This window comes from Schistocerca gregaria, chromosome 1 (genome assembly GCF_023897955.1).
Source record: "Schistocerca gregaria isolate iqSchGreg1 chromosome 1, iqSchGreg1.2, whole genome shotgun sequence".
NCBI classification, from domain to species: domain Eukaryota; kingdom Metazoa; phylum Arthropoda; class Insecta; order Orthoptera; family Acrididae; genus Schistocerca; species Schistocerca gregaria.
The window spans coordinates 423,197,547-423,217,725 of NC_064920.1; the positions used below are offsets into that span (position 1 = coordinate 423,197,547).

The 20,179-nt window shown below is 44.5% G+C and overlaps 1 protein-coding gene across 2 annotated transcripts in view; it reads right to left on the minus strand.

Annotated features, from left to right (window-relative positions):
- The window catches only part of LOC126349954 (uncharacterized), a 63,909-nt gene that overhangs the window by 17,742 nt on the left and 25,988 nt on the right, over nt 1-20,179 (minus strand). The window contains exon 2 of one of the 2 annotated variants that reach the window (XM_050002477.1): nt 1,305-1,498. The exons of the other annotated variant lie outside the window; for it this stretch is intronic. Coding sequence (XP_049858434.1) covers nt 1,305-1,498 — 194 coding nt within the window. The remainder of the gene's footprint in view (nt 1-1,304; nt 1,499-20,179) is intronic. 2 annotated transcript variants of the gene reach the window in all.

Genomic DNA, 20,179 nt, shown 5'->3' on the forward strand with positions numbered 1-20,179 from the left:
ATAGCTAGGCCCTCAGACTTACTATAATACGTTTTCTGAAACTGGAAATAATTATTTGTATTTAATATTGTTATTCTACCAAGGACCTGCGGAAAATTCAGATGATCTTAATTAATAAAGTAACTTTCTTTTGTTGTGGCCACAATTAAAACTTTGTGATTACCACTCGTATTCTTAAGCGATATCGGTAATTATTAACTTTTTTTCTCATGAAATGAATGAACATATGGCATTTTTGTTTGAGCGCTGTAAGCAACGCTTTATGGGAATTATCGTGTCTGCCCAGATTAGAAAACACAACTGAATGTAAGCCTTTGTCACTGTTATTTAATGATTTCTTGGCTACAGTCCGTGCGGTAATACAGAGTGGTTATAACCAAACTTTCGCTATTTGAGTCAGTACAGGCGGAAAACTATTTACCATATGGGTACCCAACTGTACAGGAATATTGTTCAGACTGTGTGCTGCAGGATTTGAGTTGTTAGTAGTGCCTCTGTCACGACATGCTTTTAGGCGCCGGTACTGATACGGCGAACACAGGGTTGAAACACAAGTATCAGTGTGCATGACAGCTGCAGATAGTCAACATGGGTTGACAGTTGCAGATAGTCAACATGGGTCTGGACGAGGTGAGCAGGGCTTTACGCGTAAAGCTGTTTTATCAAAACAATAGCAATAGCGCTGCGCCTCTTTGCGACTATTGACGCATGAAAGGAATACACGGAGGTTCTCTTTCCGCACCGGGGCTGAAAAACATGATTCGAAAGTTTTGGAGTTGCTCCTGAGAGATCGACGGCCAATACGCCAAAAATTGTTGAAAGTTACCGTTGCGATGGCTGAGAATGACGGACGCAATATCTTCAAGTAGCACACGAGCTCTGTCACGACAGCTGAACAGTCCACGGCGCATCACTGTTTCTGACAGCAGTAGAGCAATCTCTAGCATAGTTCCAAGCTATCTTGGATGTAAATGGTCCTTACACTGAGCAATGTTTAACCTGGCACTTAAACATGATACGCAATTAACAAGTCTTAATCTCTCGTATAGGAATTAAAGTATGTTTATTTCAATAGCTTATTCGTTACTACTCTTCTACAAATGTCACCACACAAACTTTCATTGTCCTACGATCACTCGTTTTCAAGTAGCGAAACTTTAATATAACCACTCTGTAGATAGCATTTAGCCAGATGAAGATAAACTAATGATTGCAGTGCACCTCGACCAAATTAAGTACGAAAGTGCTGCTGCATGCTACACAATTTTTTCCGTTGAAAAAAGGAAGAGGAGAATGAAACGGACCACGACGGAGCGGAGGGGCGGCAGCGGCTGCCCCGTGGGCGGCGGAGGCCGGCGGAAGGGCTCCCTGAGGCAGCCGGTCTGCATGCACTTCTTCAGGAACCACATGTACTGGCCGTGCACCGTCAGCGCCGCCGTGTCCAGCTGGCGCGGCAGCCGGTGCAGGCGCGACAGCCAGATCCGCACCTTCTCCCGGTCTGCCCAACAGGTACCACCTCTGCACACCTATCACTCTAAAAGTGCACTACTCACTTGCGCAGTACAGTAACCAGAAAAATACAGCATTGAGATGTAATGTACAGTTTACGACCAAAGAAATAAAAACGTCTTATGGCGTTGTTGGCCGGGAGACTCAGAGGGCTACGTGCAGCCGCGTAAAGCCGTCGGCACACGGACTGTGCTGTCGAACGTTAACGTTGAGCATGCCAAGTGCAAAGTGCTGCTGAACGCTCAGGAACGATGAGACTTGTACATACGGTACGTGGGCCCCAACGTGGTATACGCGATCGCAACGCACTCCAGCGGCACTTGGGGATGTTTCGAGTTCGTAAATCACACTCAACGGGCGCGCGTAAAATTCCCACTTTAGCTCTATTAAAATGCACATTTCCTTCATCGTCCGCGAAAAGGAAAGTACCATGCCCAATCAATGACACAGGCTTATAAAGGTTCCATTACGAGCAGTGCGGTCCGAATTTGAAATACTTCTCCGCATAAGATAAACGTTATTCCATCATTCCCACATTTTAGTAAAACCTCAAGGTCAGTCTTACTTGATCACTGTTCCTATCCAGTAGCAGAATCTTTGCAACATGTGAATTACGAAGCGTAAAAGAAAAAGGAGCAAAATATCTTTATACAAGAAGCGCAAGCTGTCCTGTAGATTAAGCCAATCGAACAAAGTCACCCCTCAAAAAAAGGTGAGCTTATATTTACATTAACATCGAGTATTATAACATATACTTATATTAAACTAATAATAATCGGAACGGTTTTCTGTCTCCTTGTACAATGGCTCCTTTCTACGCAGTGTATGAGAGTTGCGTCTTTAGCGCACCTGTTGAGCATATGTGAAGGGTGTGTGTGTGTGTGTATCGCTGGAACATTCCATAATTTATGGCGCCCTTTCCCCCCCCCCCACACCCCCACCCCCCCACCCCACCCCCAATTCAAAAGACTGAAGTAGATGAACTGTCCTGAGTGTCTGTGCAGGATGTCTCAAACATTTCCGGCCAAACTGAAACAGGTGCATTGAGACAGGGAACGAATAATCGGAAATGCATATTTACTTTGTTGTGGACATAAACAGCGCCAACCGCATAACAACAATGTACATCGTACTTATTTTCATAGCAGCGACTGCCAGTCTTCATGCGTGTATTGGAGTGGCGCATAAAGCTCTGCCGTACGGTTGCACGGATCCTCAGTGACTGTTGTTCACTGGAATGGTCAACAGGTGATATACAGCATACACTCCTGACCACCAAACAGACATACTGCATACAACTTGTGTGTCACGTGACGACCGCGTACATCGCACCTGTGCATTAACCTGTGCCGCACGCACACCACTATTCCTGGAGTGCATCAGACAGGTTACGATGTGTGTACTGGTGGAACAGGTATTACGCCTTTATCATAAAGAGCGTGCGCAAGCACTGAGACCAATGGATTTTGAGTCAAGCGTTCAGTTCTGAGAGTGGATTGTGCACCACAGTACTGTAGTGCCGAACTTCGTATAGTTTGTATTATTCACGGAAGAGGCCTCATTCACTGTTGTTGATGTTTCCAACAGCTGCGACAGCTGCACCTGAAGTGAGGTCAATCCCCACCCTCATGCACACCGGTGGCCACCAGCAACGATTCTCTGTCAACATATGGGCGGGCATTGTCCAAGATCATCCAATATGACCCTATTTGCTACCTCCTCGGTTGTCTGGTCCATGTTACTGGTAAAATAGAAATGAGCGTATGGTGTCAGTGGCTGGGAGTTCTCAGGCGGGAAGTTTTGGCGCTAAGTGCAGGTCTTATTGAGTGCAACGCCACATTGGGCGACTTGCGCGTCGACAATGGGGATGAAATGATGATGAGGACAGCACAACACCCAGTCCCTGAGAGCAGAAAATCTCCCACACCAGCCGCAAATCGAACCCGGGCCCCGTGTATGGCATTACAATGCGCCGACCGTTCAGCTATTGGGGCGGACATGTTTCTGGTGTTCCTGTGAGATGTGTTGCCACAGATTTTGGAGACTGTGTCCCTGTGGCCCGCGAAAGGATGTGGTTTCAATATGACGGTGCACAAGCCCACATCGATGTTAATGTCCGAGTGCACCCGAACAACACGTACCTTTGTCATTGGATTGGAAGGAGATGTCCTGTCCCATGGCCAGCGTGATCCCTGGTCTTTTTCATCTGTGGTTACGTTAAGACATTGGTGTACGAAACTCCCTTAGAAACGGATGGAGGCCTGCTTGGTGGGGTCCCAGAACCCTGTCTCCTGGTACAACAGACACCATGAATTTTTGAGAGTGTGGGGCACAGCTTGATGCGCTATTGTCATGTATACAGTGAGACTGGCGGTCGTCACTTTGAACAGTTACTACGAGCTACATTGTTGTTATGTGGTGTACGTTGTGTATGCGTTCACGAGAATTAGTTCCGTATCTCAATACAACTGGTTGTGGGCCCACTATCAGCTGTTTCAGTTTGACCCAAAAGGCTTGTGATACCCTCTATAACAGTCTCCGAGATTATTACAAAGACAGGCAGGTGCAATTGTAACGCATAGGAAAAAAATTGTGAAAAACATCGCTGAAGGCTGTCCCAAGAGTTCTGTTTACGGCCCAAAGTTCCAGGACTTCGGCAGACAGCCAGCTTCACAATATGACAACCATTAGAATCTGCAGCATTGTATATGGTCTTCTGTTTTTAATATCTCCTAACACAAGGGCAAAATTAGAAAAAGGAAGTTCCTGACACACCTAGCAATCTGCGTAGAAAATAAATTAACCTTAGCAGCACAATAAAGTTTATTTCTTACTAGAAGGAACATAATGAAGACCGAGAGACCCCCATCCAGAATAAATGACCAATCTGTGAAAAGAAAAGAAATATTTAAATATATAGATGAAAATAAAATCTTCCATACACACGTGGTCCAGAGAGGCACTAAAATCTAGAACAAAATAGCATCAGTTAGCGAAAGAAAATTTCAGCTGCCTCTAAGTGCCATAAGAACGTATCCGAACGTATCATAACACAATTTTAATCGCTATTGTGAGCTAAGCTCATAGAGCTAGAAAGGTAAAAGTCAGCACAGGATATTCGGCGATACTCCTGCATGCGACAGGTTCGTATAAAACAACATCGACTGAGGCTCTTCTGGCGATGTTAAGCTTACTACACTACAAGTAACCTTAGGAAAGTGAACTGCACACTCTTGGTTCGAAAAGCGCGATTATGATGGGGTAAAGGAGATACTGGGCCCAAACGCCACGCCGAAAAAAGAAATAAAGGCATGAACTCATAGATAATGGCAAGACATCTCGTACGGGGCAGGAACAGGGAAGAGAACCTACCAGTTCCTTCCTAACATAAAAGAAAGATTAAGAATGTGATACTTTTGTCCGACCACGAGAACAATACAATACCTGTTGTGACGTGGTCCATTTCCCTGCTGCTTACTGAAAATATGCCAAGGCACCGCAGACATTTGTGAACGTAAATCAATCGGCACTCTGGGCCACATTGTCTACACGTGTGCCAATAGACAAGATGTTACAGACCAAGACAGAAACGCCTTTAGTAATATATCAGTCTAAAACATAATAAGGAGATAAGATCTATGGTACAGCCAAAATATCAGCTTACGAACAGCAAACATATACGACTCAGAGGCAGCCCTAGAAGTGTCTATACATTTAGAAAACAAGATGCACCATAGCATAACACCGAACTACAAGGGACATCAGAAAGCAGCGAGGAGATGAGCCTTGATGAGGATGATGGCAGAGTGAAAATCTCATTCTGGAAATGTCATGTTGATGGTGTACGATGATGAGAAAAAGGAGAGGGTGAAACCTGGTGCCAACACACAGCAGACATCCCTATCCAATCATCCTCAACAGTTTCACACGCCCTCACTGCATGAGAGACTGTGGAGAGGTTTGGAATTTGATATAGGACATTGGCGTACAGTCTGGTGCTGAGAAGCTTTACATCAGCTCTCCTGCCCTTGCCGAATAAATACTGCTGTTCAAACATTCTTACTCCACTAGGATTCGAACACACTCCCTCCCAGGTGAACGCCATCTTAGCGACGGGGACTAAGGGGGAGGGTTGTTAATGTTCAATACACCGTCAAAATAGGCGGCTGCCGCAAAGGAAACTATCACGAATTACCAAAGCAGACAAAATATAAACAGCCTGCTAGACATATCTGGGGGAGAGAGAGAGGCAGAAAGAGCAAGGGAGAAAGAGAGAGAGAGAATGCCAACGTCTATGAAATAGGTGTAGCATAACTAGAGAAGTCTCACTGGTTCAAGTCTCGCCTTTTGCAGAGGAGAGTTGACTTAAAATATTCTGTTACTATGTATGTGGACTGCATTTGCAGCACCGTAATGTACACTAAGGTGACAAAATTCATGGGATGCCTCCTAATATCGTGTCGGATCTCCTTTTCTCCGGCACAGTGCAACAAGTCGACGTGATATGGACTACACAAGACGTTGGAAATCCCTTGCAGAAATATTAAGCCACCCAAAATTGAGCTATTCATAACTGTGCACGAATTGACCTCTTGATTATATCCCATAAATGGGCGATTGGATTCATATTGGGCGATCTGGATGGCCCAATCATTAGCATGAATTGTCCAAAATGTTCTTCAAACTAGTCGCGAACAATTGTGACCCGAGACATGGTCATCCATAAAAATTCCATTGTTGTTAGGAAAATGAACTCCATGAATGGCTGCAAATGCTCTTCAAGTGCTTTTGAGGTCACACACTTCTCATGTTAGTCTGTGGATGAATGTTTACTTCTATAAGTGACTGTTATGAGACTTAGTTGTCAGCCTGGACAGATTCAAATACACTATGTGATCAAAAGTATCCGAACACTTGGCACTCCGCCACAGGCTGTGCATTATGAACATGTGCTCAATGGTGTTAAAAGATGCAATCACCATCCCTGAACTGCTTTTCAACAGTGGGAAGCAAGAGGTGCTTAAAACATCCATGTAGGCCTCTGCTGTGATAGTGCCACGCAAAACAACAAGGGGTGCTGTGAAAAACACGACCACACCATGACAACAGAGCCTCTGAATTTTTCTGTTGGCACTACATACACTGGCAGATGACGTTCACTGGGCATTTGCCCTGCCATCGGATCGCCACTTTGTGTACTGTGATTTGTCACTCCACACGTTTCTCCACTGTTCAATCGTCCAATGTTTATGTTCCTAACACCAGGTGAGGAGTCGTTTGGCATTTAAAGGCGTGATGTGTGGCTTATTAGTAGCCGCTCGACCATGAAATCCAATTTTTCTCACCTCGCGCCTAATTGTCATAGTACTTGCAGTGGACCCTGATTCAGTTTGGAATTCCTGTGTGATGGTCTAGATAGATGTCTGCCTATTACACACACTGGCAGATGACGTTCACTGGGCATTTGCCCTGCCATCGTATCGCCACATTGTATACTGTGATTTATCACTCCACACGTTTCTCCACTGTTCAGTCGTCCAATGTTTATGTTCCTAACACCAAGTGAGGAGTCGTTTGCTATTAAAGGCGTGATGTGTGGCTTATTAGCAGCCACTCGACCATGAACTCCAATTTTTCTCACCTCGCGCCTAATTGTTATAGTACTTGCAGTGGACCCTGATTCAGTTTGGAATTCCTGTGTGATGGTCTGGATAGATGTCTGCCTATTACACATTACGACCCTTTTCAACTCTCGGCAGGCAGTAGTGAAACAACAGTGGCGTCATCCCACTCTCCATTGTTGCCAAATTTATTCAAGATGGCGACGCTCTCCATTGTTGCCAAATTTATTCAAGATGGCGGATCCAAGATGGCGACGATAGATATGGCAATGTCACAATGACGTCCTGCCATGGAAGTTCAAATTTTGGCAGGGATATAGGTCAACTGGGCTTCCTCCACTAACCTAACCCCCTCCCTTCCCCCAGAAAATGGCGGGAAGTTCAAATTACAGCAGGACAATGCAACACACCAGCTACCTCCACTATCCTAAGAAAATAGCAGAAAAATAGGTCACTTGGGCTACCTCCACTAACCTAAGTCATCTGACCGCCACCTCTACCTGGGAATTGGTGGGAAAAGGACTCAGCCTGTGCTGGATGGGATGGATGTAAGTCTTTATTTTCAGTCTTTATTTAAACAATTTGAGACAGTGCCACCACCCAGTGTGTCCACCACGAGATTCAGAGTCAAACTGACCTAGTATACAGTACTGCCACCAGAGGGTGCTGTCGTCCCTCCCGAGATGTAATCCAAGATGGTGGGCGGGAGGGGGGAAAAGGCAGAAAAATTACTCAAGTCTGTTCTGGGCTGCTGGAGAGAGGAAGGAGTGTACTTTATTTATTTCGGAACAATTTATTTAGGGACATATTTGACATTCTATATTTATCACACTGATAAAAAATACTCATCCTGATGTGCTTGAGGTGGCAGTAAATAGTCTACAGATCTGCAAACAACTCGTAAATAATGCAGTACACTGATGTGCAGGAGCGCAAACAACTCTTAAATTACTGAAATAATGCATTGCACAGCATAGAGACATGCAATCTACTCATAGATCACCGAAATAATGCATGTGTAATGCTATGCAAACACGCTCACAATGATTAAAGACCCAAAAACAATGCATTGCACAAACACTCAGTGCATATAAAAACGCAATGTGTCAGCGAACTGCTCCAACGTGTGGACGCGCTTTGCAGGGCCAGCCGGACTCAAGCCATCGCTGTCATGTCGGCTACCGATGGTAGGTGAAAGTCACGTCTACAGTTAGAGTTCTTTGAGTGTTATACTGATGTCAAATGTCCATGTAAATAAGCGCCAAGTCACCCTCTGGGCCGCGAGCATATGTGTTTATTGTTGCTGACGCGAAACCTACCCACTTGTGGATACTGACGACACAGGTCGTACTATAGAAATCTGTTCCAGATTAATATGGACTCCTTTTTCCCTCACAATCCTAACGGGGCAGCTCGTTCGTTACTTATCAGCCCCTTCTCAGATTTGGTAAAGTGTCACAGAAATAATTATCCCTGACCTCTGTTGTAGCTTTCGTGACTTCTCAGATGCTGTGTATGAAAATTCTTGACCTAACAGGACCTGTTCACGAATAGAGCCCAGAAAACAACGACTGCTTTCTGCCCTGCGCTACTAGTGGGACAGCTCATCCAATACTTCTCAGCCCCTTTTCGGAATTGGGAAAGTGTCACAGAAATAGTTAACCATCGCTTTTGTTGTTGCTTTCATGATGACTCAGCTTGTCTGAATGGAATTACATGTCCTAACAGGACCTGTTCACGAAAATAGCCCAGAACAACACCGATTGAATTCTTCTTGATGGTCCTGCTGAGGCATCACTTGTTACCCTTCATAGAAATCGTAATATCCTGCTTTCAACATTCATCTCAGAAATATCACTGCTAAAAGCCTTCTTGTTACTTGGATAGAGAGAGGGAGAGAGAGAGAGAGAGAGAGAGAGAGAGAGAGAGAGAGAGAGAGAGAGAGAGACGATGGTCGCATCAAGCCCTTCCAGAAATAGTGACGTTCGATAAAAGCTTCTCATTGGCTGTACATTCAAATGAAGCTCTCTCATTGGTAGCCTCGGTCTATATACATATGAACCCACAACCAACCTCCATTGTCCTCAGATCGCTGCTGTCAGCCTTGTTGTGCATCGTCTCCCTCTCTCTGTCTGTCTGTCTGTCTCTCTCTCTCTCTCTCTCTCTCTCTCTGTGTGTGTGTGTGTGTGTGTGTGTGTGTGTGTGTGTGTGTGTGTGTACTTGTTCTTTTCTCTCCACAAGATGAAGAGAGGAAGCTGCAGCAATGCTTCAGAGTGTAGTGGCAAGAGGCTTAGAGTCCTGGAGACAGGATTACGAAGTGAGGAAATAATATCTATTTTGAGTGTAAATTTTCATGTGTATAAGTTAAATTCGCCTTATTAATTCTGTCTTCTTGTTATAGTGCAACTCCACGATTTTGTCTTGGAGTGTGAGGAGAGACAGGAGAGGGCTGGACCGCGACAGCCTCCAGTGGTGGATTCACATACACCACCTAATAATGAGACGCGCAAGCAGCATACTTGTAAGCTAAAAAAAAGACTATGTTTGTACTTGCCTCTAGTATTAGTGTTAGTAGAATAGGAAGTTTTTTCTGTAACAAATCAGTTTATGTATCTTGTTTGTTGTTGTTGTTGTTGTTGTTGTAGGCAACACAGACCAACTGCGAGATTCTGACGAGGACAGACAAAGGCGCTCTGATCTGCCTCTATTAGATGATGGCTATGATGACTTTTTTGAGGGTGCGGTGGAGTCACCCGATCAAGTGTTAATGCTCTGGAGCCAGAGCGAGAAAGGTAATTACTCACTCTGCTTGTAAACATGTAATCATCAGAATTATTTTTTTCACTGTGCCAGCAGTGGTAAGCAATGTACTTAATCATTCCTTATTTTATCTCTTCTTCTACAGCAGTTGCGTCTCAGCAACCTCAACACGGTGTGGTGTGCATACCAGTGGCAGCTAAACCGTCTTCCTCACCAATGCGGCGCCCAGTAAGGCACGTCTCCCCTATAAGGGTGCGGCTACTTGCCGCATGGGAAGCCACCGCCACTGCTGCCGCCCTGGCACCACTGCTCTGGTGTCCGTCGGCCGAGCAACGAACCACCACCCCTCAAGTTACTGGGCCGGGTCTACAACAGCATCGGGAGTCATTGCCACAGCCTGACTGTTCCCATCGCACTAACCCAGTAACACTGCAACATCCTCCTCTTCCATCATCATCATCATCATCATCATCATTGTATGAGCCTTGTTGGAATCGACATGAACGCAAGGTATGTGCACCTCACCGCACGCCGACTTGCTCCTCCCCAGCACCATAAGCAAAGGGGTGGACTCAAAATAGTATTAATACTAATATAGATGATCCTGTGGCTAGTGGCAGTTCTCTCTCCCGTCCTTTTAGTGAAGGACATCAGTTCAGTGATACCACACCACAGTTAGAATACTCGGAGATTGCAGAGCTTTTTGAGGAGCGAATTTCGTACATTAGGATGGAGAACCTGGCAGGAGGGTACCGCATCCCTGATGGTTTTCTAAGGGCGTGCCTTCCTGTCATGGAAATGGGGTTCCTCAGGGTAGTCAGTGATACATGGTATCCCACCTTTAAATGGAGTGCAGTGCCTTTGCATCGAATTATCGTACCCCCTTCCCACCTCCTCCCCCCCCCCCCTCCGCCCCCAAAGTTATATCTGGAGGAAAATGGCCTTATAACACAGAGCACATCAATCGCCGAGTGGTTTCGTAAATCCACCATTAGTGCTACACTGGCCAAGTTTTTTGAGATGGAGGTCAGAGGGTCAGCTAAAAAACTCAGCTGAATAATACACCTGGACAACCATACAAATGTCTACAATCCAATAAAGCTCCCTATTGATATAGTTAATAAGCAGGCATGTCTTAATGTCAAAAATAGAAAGGATCAGGCTTGTTTGGCATGGTCACTCCAGGCTTGGGAAAGAAATTGCAATTACAGAGATCATCCTGAGCTTCCAAGTACATACCATGTAGGTGATAACATTTGTGGGTGTTATAACTTCGATGGTATGAATTTCCCCATCAAGATCCAGGACATACCTAAATTTGAGGTGCAGAATACCAGCATATCGGTTCATGTTTATGGCCTGCAGGAGGAAAGCAAGTCAGAAGAGAAAGACAAGCATACTGTTATCAGCCCCCTCCATTTCTCAAAATCTGCTGGTGAGCGTGAGCTGCATGTAAAAAAATTGACTCTGAGAACTATGGGACTTAACTTCTGAAGTCATCAGTCCCCTAGAACTTAGAACTACTTAAACCTAACTAACCTAAGGACATCATGCAAATCCATGCCCGAGGCAGGATTCGATAATGCGACCGAAGCGGTCGCTCGGCTCCAGACTGTAGCACGTAGAACAGCTCTGCCACACCGGCCGGCATCTGCATGTAAACATGTTCCTTTCTCTCAAGGTGATAATTATCATGATGTTTGGATCAAAGACATGTCCCGACTCCTTTATAGCCAATTGTCGAAAAACCAACATAAAAAGCATGTTTGCTTAAGGTGCCTGAATTACTTCTCTTCATTCATTTTATTAGCAGCGCACCTAGTTGACTGCATTTTCAAGGATCCAGTACGTGTTGTTATGCTTACTGAGGAAAGCAAATTCATAAAGTTTAAGATTGCTCACCACCAAGAGCAATGCCCATTTGTAGTGTACGCCGACTTTGAATGCCTCCTCGCTCCCATGACCCGCTGTGAGAGTGACTCTACAGAATCACAGGTCACCTTTACACAAAAACGTGTACCATACACGACAGTGTACCAAATTTTATCGTCATATGAGTCCAGTCTTAACTGCTACAAATCTTATGTCGGGGTAGTCCTGCATTTTGGCTGCTCACTCAGCTCGAAAATTTTTTGCAGGAGTTGATAAGCTTTACAGCTACAACATGCCCATGATCAAATCGTAGGAGAATGGAGGTTTGTATAATGATGCAGTTGACTGCCATATCTGTGGGCTGCTGTCAGACAGAAAAGTGGAAACTCCTTGTAGGGACCACTGCCATCTTACGGGGAAGTTCCATAGTGCTGCTCACAATGCGTGTAATGTGAACTACCAGCTACCAAGACACATACTCGTTTTCTTCCACAATTTAAGTGGGTATGACGCTCACTTCCTAGCTGGGCACCTAGCTGATTTCCGTTGGGAGAAAAATCAGGTCAGTGTCCTACCTGGGAGTGTCGAGAAATACATTTCATTCTCCAAACAAATGACGCCAAGAATTATGCTCCACTTTCTTGATAGGCTACGTTTTATGCAGGCGCCACTCCAGAAACTCGTTGAAACTCTACCTCGGGGAGATATGCATATCACTCGAGCTGCATTACCCGATGAGGAAAAGTTTCAACTTGTGACTAGGAAGGGCGTTTTCCCATATGAGTATGTGGACAGTATGGCGAAACTCAATGAAACCAGGCTCCAGAAAGCTTACAGGAGATGCCATAACGGATGCAGAGTGTGAGTATGCCATGAATGCCTGGCCAAAATTCAATATTTCAACTTTAGAAGAGTATGCATGGCTTTACATGGACACAGACTGCGCTTGCTTGCGGAAGTTTTCGAGAAATTCCAGAGACCACGTATTCTCTGGATCACACCTTTTATTGCATGGCACCTGGGTTGCCTTGGGACGCAACGCTCAAGAAAACAAAGAGCAGCATTGAATTATTGACTGGTGTTGACATGCTTCTCTTCTTTAAGCGATGGATTTGGGGGGGGGGGGGGGGAGGACTTTGCCAATGTGTCCATCGGCACGCGAAGGGGCAAAAAACCTGCGAATGGGTGAAAGTTTCAATGCATGCCTTGATTCGAGTTACATAATGTACCTGGACATCAATAACTTATACGGGCACGCCATGCAGTAATCACTGCCGACTGGGTGGAAAAATCGTGGGGGTATGGCAGCTGATTCTGATGTAGGGTATGTGGTGGAGGCAGAACTCAAATACCCTATTAGTTCGCATGATGCACACGCCGATCTGCCGCTGTGTCCAAAGCAACTAGTTGTGTGAGGAGGCTCCACACCAAAACTGATGACAACGCTGAGGTATAGGCGGAGATACATTATACATTATTGTAATCTCCAGCAGTGTCTGAGCTTGGGTATCAAGCTGGTTAGAATCACCCAGGCTTTCTCCTTCATAGATCAATGAATAATTCAGTTTTCGCTAAAACAATGTAGAGTTTGAGGGAACGACGTGAAGTTTTGATTAGAACTCAATGGGATGGGTGTTATGGCGCAAGAAAATGCTTTGCCAGACCAAATTTTAAGCAGGTCACCATATTCAATAAGAACTTTGTTACTGTGGTGATGTCGAAGACTGCAGTAGAGTTTACGAAATCTATTTATGTGGGGATGTGCATACTAGACCTGTCCAAACGCCACATGTACCACTTTCATTATGAGTTTGCGAAAACTTATATCGCAGATCCTAAATTACTTTATATGGATACAGATAGCATCATCTGTTGGGTGAAGAACTGCGATCCGTATGAAGTAATTAGGTACCATGGTAATGAATTCGACAAGTCCTCATACACGGCCGATAATCCTCATGATATTATTCCACAGAAAAGAAGGTTATCAGTCTTATGAAGGACAGGGCGAATGGATTTCCGATTGTGGTGTTTGTAGGTCTATGCTAAAAAATGCATGCGTATCGCACATTGGAAGGCGTCACCCTGAGGCGGGCTAAGGGTGTGTGTCATATGGCACCGAGAGCCCTCTCTGTCGAATACTATTTGCGGTGCCTGTATAGTGATGTTCGTGGTGCTGCACCAGACTAGTATTCGATCAAGAGGACACGAGGTGTGCACTATGCTGCGGTCTAAAATCGGTCGGTAGCCTCATGACAATAATAGGGTCATTTTTGATGATGGGAGTGAAGCTCTCCCATACTCACACTACTCGCCTGTTGTGGGAGAAAGGGTGAGGGACTCTTTTTATCATAGTGTAAGTAATTTTTATGTGTGTGTGCGTGTGTGTGTGTGTGTGTGTGAATGTGTGTCTCGTGTAAATAATTTTGTGTGCTATGTACACATGTATATTCATACATACATAGAGAATGTGTGCAAAAGAAAGCATAAAAAGAAAAAGAATAACCTATATTGTTCTTTTTCTTTCTATATACGCACACCATGTGTGAAAGAAAGAAAATTTTAAAAAGAAGCATAAACAAAACAAAAATACTAAAAAAGTATAAACAGAAAAAATTATATATTGATTTATTTGTTCATGTGCAGCATTTGTGTAGCCTGTAAATATATATATCTATGCACCATGTGCGTCTTGTAAATAGAACAGCTTTTAAGTTTTTCACCTGTCGCTAGCCATCCAAGACAGAATAGTTTTTAAGCGTATATATATATATATATATATATATATATATATATATATATATATATATATATATATCAGAACTGTTATTGTAAAACTATTTGTTATTGGGAACTGTTGAAATTATATTCTAAGCGTGCACACTCCATCAGAATTATTGTAAGAGCTATGTTACTAGGGCTGTGGAAAATCTGAAATAAGGGCTGTAAATGCAACGATTGACTTTAACCAGAAAGGTTCAACAGGGCGCTTACTGGTTTTCACAAAAGGGTAAATTTTACAAGTCAGTTCAGACTGTGGACATACTTCCCGTCAGAACAATCCGAGGCAAGTGTAACATTGCAACGAAGTGCTATCTCAACGATAATCTGATTCATACTATTTGCGGATTCTTCCCCTCAGTTTCAGCGGGGTATAAGATTGTTGAGACCCCTGCCAATGCAATATACCTTCCAGTGACAGCTCAGACATAAGACTATTTGGAGCAGCGTGTTGTGGACCAGAATAATCAATATGTTGACTTTTGTGGTGAGGAAATCATTGTACGGTTACATTTAAGGCAGGATGGGCGTACGGTATAAAACAAGTGCACTCAATCCACAGCATATCACTTTGCAACCAAACTGCAAAGTGATAACAAGTACGAACTACGAGTTTCTTAAATCAGTCGGCTTGAAACATTGCGATGACGTCCTCAGTCAATATAATCAGTCCAGTAGAGAACGATGAGAGAATTATATGTCAGGAATACTTCTCTCAGAAACCTTACGCTTCAGCCGCATATAAAAAGAACGATGAAATTAGGATTGTCATCCAATACCAAGATACACTGTTGCTTCCGTGCAAGAGTTTCATATGTCTAGAAGGGTCCTCCAAGAAAACCGATGGCAACGGTACAGTGGGATCCAAGCTTACACATAACGCTTTAGCATTCCTGCTCCAAGAGATACGCTATGAACTTAATGGGTCTAAGGTCGACCATACATACAATGTCGGCACAACATCAACATTTAAAACGTAAGTCTCTGCGTCACCCGCGGATTTGCATAGTTTAGAAAATGTGTGGTGGTTCGTAGACTATTCAGACGATAGAACGGTTGCAGAGTACAAGCGATTTACTGCATGCATACCCCTAAAAATGCTTATAGGCTACTTTGAGGACGTGAGACAGAATATTATGAACACCAAACAGGAACGCATTCTGGTACGGACTGCGACGGCTAATAACTCATACATTCAAGGAGTTTAGGAAGAGAATGTGATCACAATCAGGAAGATAATATGGAAAATGTCTCATATCAGTGTACCATACAAGCTGCGTTTGAAGCTTTTAAAAGTCCAGAATTCCGGTACATTTCTATCACTATGCTGCTCAGTTCGCTCAAGGGAGGTTTTTGAGTACCCAGTGTTACCTACTGCAAGCAGACAAACGCAGGCTATTAAAACCTCTTCGCCGCTAGAGACAACTAGATATATCATACTTGCGTTTCAGACTGATAGAAGAGGTAATATAGCAGATTATTTCACCATGTTCGACAACTGCAAGTTAACTAATGCCAAAGTCTACCTGAATTCAGAATTCTATCCATATGACAATTTACACCTGAAGTGGAATGAAAATGTATACAGTCTAGCACATGACTTGTACGTGAATTTTCGTGCTTTTTACTGTGAAAGTGCTGAAGAAGAAGGATGAGCATGTCTATTCGGCCCACAGAAATTCCTGGACCTATCACCGACCGATCATCGTAATAGACTGCTCGAAACAGAATGAGATATTATGTCTGGACCTATAAATGTGCGAATTGAATTTGAATCTTCGACAAATTTCTCAGAACACACTGCCGCATATGCTCTAGTTCTACATGACCGTGTGATCGACTACTGCCCACTCACTAGTGTTGTGCAACGAGCTGTATAAATGAACAAGTGCTGCACCATAGCTAGAGCATTTCTCAGTGACATCTCAAGGTGTGAACATCATTGCAGACGCTCAGGGTTTCTGTGGTAGTGAACGTAGCCAGTTCATATTTAAAGATGTTGTATTTGTGGCGTACACACAACATGTGGGAATAATAGAGACATTGTCAGCAAACATTGCATCACCAAGGTTTTTCACGTATGTGAAGTGTGTTAAGACACGCAAGAGTGCAAAGTGGTTAACGCATTTCTTCTACGGAATTCACTAGGATGATCCTGGCATGTTCTATAAAGATATGGCGACTGCTTAAATCTTAAATTATTCGATCACACTGATACTATCATCTACGTGAAGGGGAAGGAGAAGATCTCACGGATGCGTCGAATCTTTAAGTTTGCTGCTATTCAAGACCTGGAATTCTATGGCTGTCCTTCTCTCCATCGACTCAAGGAGAAGACGTGTGAGATAGTGTTGCTGTGTGTGCTTATGAAAATGTGAAATTACTTATAAGTTGGATAAGAAATAAATGAATTTTTACCTCACAACCTCTGTGGTTTCTTTTTTCCTTTTTTCCAACCGTGTCCCCGCTTTGACAGTGTACAGTTTTAACTACATGCTATGTTCTGTGGTTTTCTTCAGGCACATATAATTTTAGACATGTCTGCTATATATCTTGGAAGCGGACACGGTCATGTGCCTCCAGCTCCCATAACACAATTTGTGCTGCATGATAGGCGTAATTCCGTGCAACCATTCTATATATTTTATTATCTTCCATCTTAAACTTCACCTCCTTAATAGCACACATGGTCAGCAAAACTAATGTCATCTGAAACATGCACAGCCTTCATATACACATACACTCCTGGAAATGGAAAAAAGAACACATTGACAACGGTGTGTCAGACCCACCATACTTGCTCCGGACACTGCGAGAGGGCTGTACAAGCAATGATCACACGCATGGCACAGCGGACACACCAGGAACCACGGTGTTGGCCGTCGAATGCCGCGACAGCGTGGACGTGAACCGTATGTGCAGTTGACGGACTTTGAGCGAGGGCGTATAGTGGGCATGCGGGAGGCCGGGTGGACGTACCGCCGAATTGCTCAACACGTGGGGCGTGAGGTCTCCACAGTACATCGATGTTGTCGCCAGTGGTCGGCGGAAGGTGCACGTGCCCGTCGACCTGAGACCGGACCGCAGCGACGCACGGATGCACGCCAAGACCGTAGGATCCTACGCAGTGCCGTAGGGGACCGCACCGCCACTTCCCAGCAAATTAGGGACACTGTTGCTCCTGGGGTATCGGCGAGGACCATTCGCAACCGTCTCCATGAAGCTGGGCTACGGTCCCGCACACCGTTAGGCCGTCTTCCGCTCACGCCCCAACATCGCGCAGCCTGCCTGCAGTGGTGTCGCGACAGGCGTGAATGGAGGAACGAATGGAGACGTGTCGTCTTCAGCGATGAGAGTCGCTTCTGTCTTGGTGCCAATGATGGATGTATGCGTGTTTGGCGCCGTGCAGGTGAGCGCCACAATCAGGACTGCATACGACCGAGGCACACAGAGCCAACACCCGGCATCATGGTGTGGGGAGCGATCTCCTACACTGGCCGTACACCTCTGGTAATCGTCGAGGGGACACTGAATAGTGCACGGTACATCCAAACCGTCATCGAACCCATCGTTCTACCATTCCTAGACCGGCTGTTCTAACAGGACAATGCACGTCCGCATGTATCCCGTGCCACCCAATGTCCTCTAGAAGGTGTAAGTCAACTACCCTGGCCAGCAAGATCTCCGGATCTGTCCCCCATTGAGCATGTTTGGGACTGGATGAAGCGTCTTCTCACGCGGTCTGCAAGTCCAGCACGAACGCTGGTCCAACTGAGGCGCCAGGTGGAAATGGCATGGCAAGCCGTTCCACAGGACTACATCCAGCATCTGTACGATCGTCTCCATGGGAGAATAGCAGCCTGCATTGCTGCGAAAGGTGGATATACACTGTACTAGTGCCGACATTGTGCATGCTCTGTTGCCTGTGTCTATGTGCCTGTGGTTCTGTCAGTGTGATCATGTGGTGTATCTGACCCCAGGAATGTGTCAATAAAGTTTCCCCTTCCTGGGACAATGAATTCACGGTGTTCTTATTTCAATTTCCAGGAGTGTAGAAAGAAAAAGAACAATATAGGGACACTGTTGCTCCTGGGGTATCGGCGAGGACCATTCGCAACCGTCTCCATGAAGCTGTGCTACGGTCCCGCACACCGTTAGGCCGTCTTCCGCTCACGCCCCAACATCGTGCAGCCCGCCTCCAGTGGTGTCGCGACAGGCGAACAATATAGGTTGTTCTTTTTCTTTTTATGCTTTCTTTTGCACAAATTCTCTATGTATGTATGTACATACATGTGTACATATCACACAAAATTATTTACACGAGACACACATTCACACACACACGCACACACACATAAGAATTACTTACACTATGATAAAAGAGTCCCTCACCCTTTCTCCCACAACAGGCGAGTAGTGTGAGTATGGGAGAGTTTCACTCAAATCATCAAAAATGACCCTTTGATTGTCATGAGGCTACCGACCGATTTTAGACCGCAGCATAGTGCACACCTCGTGACCTCTTGACCGAATACTGATCTGGTGCAGCACCACGAACACCACTGTACAGGCACCGCAAATAGTATTCGACAGAGAGGGCTCTCGGTGCCATATGACACACACCCTTAGCCCGCCTCAGGGTGACGCCTTCCAATGTGCGATACACATGCATTTTTTAGCATAGACCTACAAACACCACAATCGGAAATCCATTCGCCCTGTCCTTCATAAGACTGATAACCTTCTTTTCTGTGGAATAATATCATAAGGATTATCGGCCGTGTGTGAGGACTTGTCGAATTCATTACCATGGTACCCATGAAGCGTAACTTGATCACTCATTTTTGTGAATAACTGGTGTAACATTGAAAAATAATGATATTAATAAGCGTAATACTTTGACTATAATGAGAGAGGTATGAAATAAAACATAAACACGGTTTGAGGTTGTATGTACATACTTTATTTATTTATTTATTTAAATATCATTCATAGGATGTAGCATTTCAAGAAAATCATCACACTCTTCCTTTATCTTCCTCTTCGCTCCTGTACAGTATTGCCCAAACAAAGCTTTTTGACATGCAATAAATTCCGCAAGTATCTCCCTCAAGCCAATGGGTGCCTCACAATACTCAGGTTTTTCACACGCACATTTAATATGTTTCTCTTTCGATTAAGCATTCATGCACAAAAAAAGATACTGCTTCAAATCATCAACATGTACACTATGCACACATAGGAAATTTACAACATCATTGTATGCAGAGTCTATGCTCAGCAACCAACAGTTCAATCTCTCCAAAGCAAGATGTAGCGCAGTATCCAGATCGTATAACTTCATAACTGAGGCGTGCCCTAGATAAACACAGTTGTCACCTAATTTCACACATAGTGCACAGTCAACGCACACAGTTGTATTAGATAATGTCATACCCGTAAGGCGAATGTCTGGGGGAGAAATAGTTGGATAATACTCTGTAGTCATCTGCTGATTGATGTAGCGCTCTGCACAACATATTTCGTCCCAGTAGAACTCGGAAATTAGCACTTTAACACCCTTCGACGCATTTTCAATTTCTATTCTCGCATGTAAGCCCCAGACATGATGTGCTTCTATACCAATGTTTACACTT